General features: G+C 36.1%; 1 protein-coding gene across 1 annotated transcript in view; it reads right to left on the reverse strand.

Annotated features, from left to right (window-relative positions):
* Positions 1–799: 799 nt before the first annotated feature.
* Positions 800–3600, reverse strand: part of LOC106875340 (charged multivesicular body protein 5-like) — a 45919-nt gene continuing 43118 nt past the window's right edge. The window contains exons 4-5 of the mRNA XM_052973827.1: positions 1056–1149; positions 800–958 (exon numbers count right to left, since the gene is read on the reverse strand). Coding sequence (XP_052829787.1) covers positions 860–958; positions 1056–1149 — 193 coding nt within the window. The 3' untranslated portion in view covers positions 800–859. The remainder of the gene's footprint in view (positions 959–1055; positions 1150–3600) is intronic.

Genomic DNA, 3600 nt, shown 5'->3' on the forward strand with positions numbered 1-3600 from the left:
TGCAGAATATGCAGGCTGGACTGCAAATGGATATATCACTAGATAAACAAAAGTAGAGATATTGTGACCAAAAAAATTTATTATACTGAAGAGGCATGGGATTAGGAAACCAATGTGCCATGAGCAGCATGGGAAACAGCTGATCAAAGGAAGCTATTATAGAGCATGATGTGTAAAATTGAGCCAGCCAGGATGCAATTTCTCCTGGAACTGGTGTAAAATGTGATTCCAATTCAGGCCAATAACAGATAGTAGAGTTATCACTGCTGATTGTCATTGGTGTGGAGTTATGCGTCTTTCAAGCATTTTCTTGCATCATTCAAGTAATTACTTGTAGAGTATGCAAGGCCAAGTGCTGAGTATCCTTGCTCATGCACTAAAGCAGTTTCAATACAATGAGAATCAATAAAATGCTTAGACTATATTGTTACAAGAAAGGCAAGGAATGACAATGCAGCAATGTAAACAAAACAAAGCCAACACTCAGACTTCTAAATGATGCTAATGACGAGAAAATACATATTACAATAATGAAGCAATGCCCTGACCTTAAACACAAATGCACACAACCATGAAAAGCTTCTGTAACTTTTCTTCTACCAAATTTCACTAACAAGACACTGGCGGTTCACCCATTGTGCACACAGTACATTGTGGTTCACTGATTGCACACTCAGTACATCGCAGATTTTTCTGGCTAATATATGTAAATTTATATTGTGGACTCCTCAGTATATCCGGGTTTCTGTAGCTGATAGGTATTTATATTTTTTTAGATTCTAATTATTTCTGTGAATGGTTTTGAAACATAATACCCATGATAGTTTGAGGGGTTACTGTACAAGGTTTTAATAAAACTTTAAAAGAAATAGCAAAAGGCATTTACTTCAATGTCATCAATTTTGACATGCTTGTAAGCTTTCTTGAATTCCTTTACTCCACTCTTCATTGCATCTACCTGAAATATAAAAGAAATAAATATCAACTTTTAATTTCAAGAAAACAAAAACAAAAAATATATATTTTAAATTCGAAGACATAATTTTTGACATTACTGTAGTTTTCGTATCTTTTAGTGACTGGATGGCAAAGTTCTGCTGTTCCAAATTGAATGATTGATTATCAAGTTGCTCTCGCTGTTGTTCATACCTAGAAATGGAAAGATAATATATCTTTTTAGTGACATTAACTGAGATTGATTCAGAAATACATTTACATATTTTTTACCAACATTCAAAACCAATGTAAAAACAGATGAAAAGTGGAAGAATTTACACTTTTAATTTGCATTTTAAATGGTTTTAAGAACATTTCTGTGATGCAAAGGATGATCATTATTATTACATATGTGTCTTGGCAGCCTGAGGAAGCTGAGTTAGCAAGCATTTCATTTGGTGAAAATTTTATTCAGTCATTTGAAGTTTTAAAACATTTTTACTAAACTATTATATTAGAATATATACATATATCATCATTGTTTTAACGTCCATTTTTCCATGCTTGTATGGGTTAGACAGAGTTTATTGAGACAGGTTTTCTTTGGCCAGCTGCCCTTCCTGTCACCAACCCTCACTTGTTTCCAAGCAAGGTAATATTTCCTTATGGCGAGACATATTCTCACAGTATAGTGGAAATAAATAACACTACTTGAATGATAGTGATAATCATTTACAACCATCATATGATGTCAAGACAAGGAGACAAAAAGACATATACACACATGTATATATACAATGGGTTTCTTTCAGTTTCTGTTTATCAGAATCCACTCACAAGGCTTAGGTTGGCCCAGTGCTATAATAGAAGATACTTGCCCAAGGTTCCACAGAGTGGGACTGAACCCAAAACGATTTGAGAAGCAAACATCTTATCACACAGCCATGCCTATATGGAGTACTATCTGTAAACAATGGCTGTAGAAGGGATATAATCACAAACAGGCTAACAGAGAAGGTAAACCTCATGTGTAGTAGGGTAATAAGAGTAATAAGTAAGAGGATGTGTTAAATAGACTCTTTCCAATGGACAGATGGCTCACTAGAAGTAGTTAATAGCTTCTGTCATAATGGGGGACCTAATTAGCGGTAGGCATAGATAATATAAAAACTGGCTGGAAACAAAAGGCTTTCCCTCAGAGTGAAGTGCAGATTATATGATGCTTGAGTATGAAGCATGATGTTGAATGTTAGAGAGTAGTGAGCCATGAATTCAGAAGTTTGTGAAAACAAGAAAGACATGAAGCAAGCATGCTCCACTGGATGTGTAATACTAGTGTTGCATGAACAATGGAGAATGAGTGAGCTGAGAGGAAGCAGATGCAGTGTGTAAGAGAGAGACTGTGTTGGTATGGGCATTTGATGAATATGGAAGACAGCTGTATAGACATGCAGTGAGCTCAAAAGTAAATGAATCTGTGGAAGGAAGAAATCAAAGAGGAGATGGAATGAACTGGTGAAGACAGATCTGAAATTGTACCTCACAGGGAACAACTATGCCTTCTCTCACTCCAGGGATGACAAAATAAAGCACCAGTCAAGTACTGGACTCAATATAATCAACTGTTCCCTTCCCACCAAATTTCGGGCTTTGACCTTCAATTAGAAACAATTATTATGCACCAATATATTTGAACCAGTGTCCTCATTTTGATTTTGGTTGTTGTGCTACTAAGGCAAAGGAGATGCCTTAGAAGAGAAGCAACTACAGAGGAATCAAAGTACTGGATGAGGTTATGTAGATCACAAAGAGAGTCATAGTATAATTGATCCATGATAAAGTAGACCTAGATGAGATGCAGTATTGCTTCATACCTGCAAGAGGTGTCATAAATGCAACCTTCCTAGTGAGGTAACTGCAAGAGAAGTACTTGGCTAAGAATTAACCCCTATTCCTAGCTTTTTTGACTGGAAGTTGTTTCACAGGGTATCGTGTTCAGTAATTTGGTGGTCACTGTGGAAACTAGGTGTAGACAAATGGCTCATGGTGGGTTGTACAAGCTATGTGCAAAGATGCAATAAGTAAAATGAGGGTTGGCAATGATTTCAGTGACAAATTTAGTATGAAAGGTTCCCCAATTTTCTCCTATTCATCATAGTCCTGCAGGCTATCATAAGTTTAAGATTGGCTGTCCATGGAAACACTTATATGCTGATGATCTTGTTCTCATAGCTGAATTTATAGTGGAATTAGAGAGAAAATTCCAGGCATGAAACCTAAACCTAGAAGTGAAAAGACTAAGGTTTTTTACTAAGGTTTTAATAACAAGGAAAGAAGACACAATCCTGGAAATAGCCTTGCTCAATATATAGAAAAGGAGTAGGTATAAACTGCTGTACTCAATCTAATATATAAAATTGCTTGTTTGTTATCAATGCACACAAAAACCAGTTAACCAATCATGTTCAAACTTGGCATGAAAGGTCCTTAGACTCAGATATTCAACGTAGTTTTGGTTGATTACAAAAAATAAATGGAAGTTAATGTAGTATGTGTGTGTGACGTGCTGTTGTTTGCATCTTAGCAGCTGCGTTTCCCCCTTTCTCTCTCACTAATTGATTTCATGCGAAGGGACAAGAAATACCTCCTAATGGTCAGCGCCGT

The sequence above is a fragment of the Octopus bimaculoides genome, chromosome 17 (assembly GCF_001194135.2).
Source record: "Octopus bimaculoides isolate UCB-OBI-ISO-001 chromosome 17, ASM119413v2, whole genome shotgun sequence".
Classification (NCBI taxonomy): Eukaryota; Metazoa; Mollusca; class Cephalopoda; order Octopoda; family Octopodidae; genus Octopus; species Octopus bimaculoides.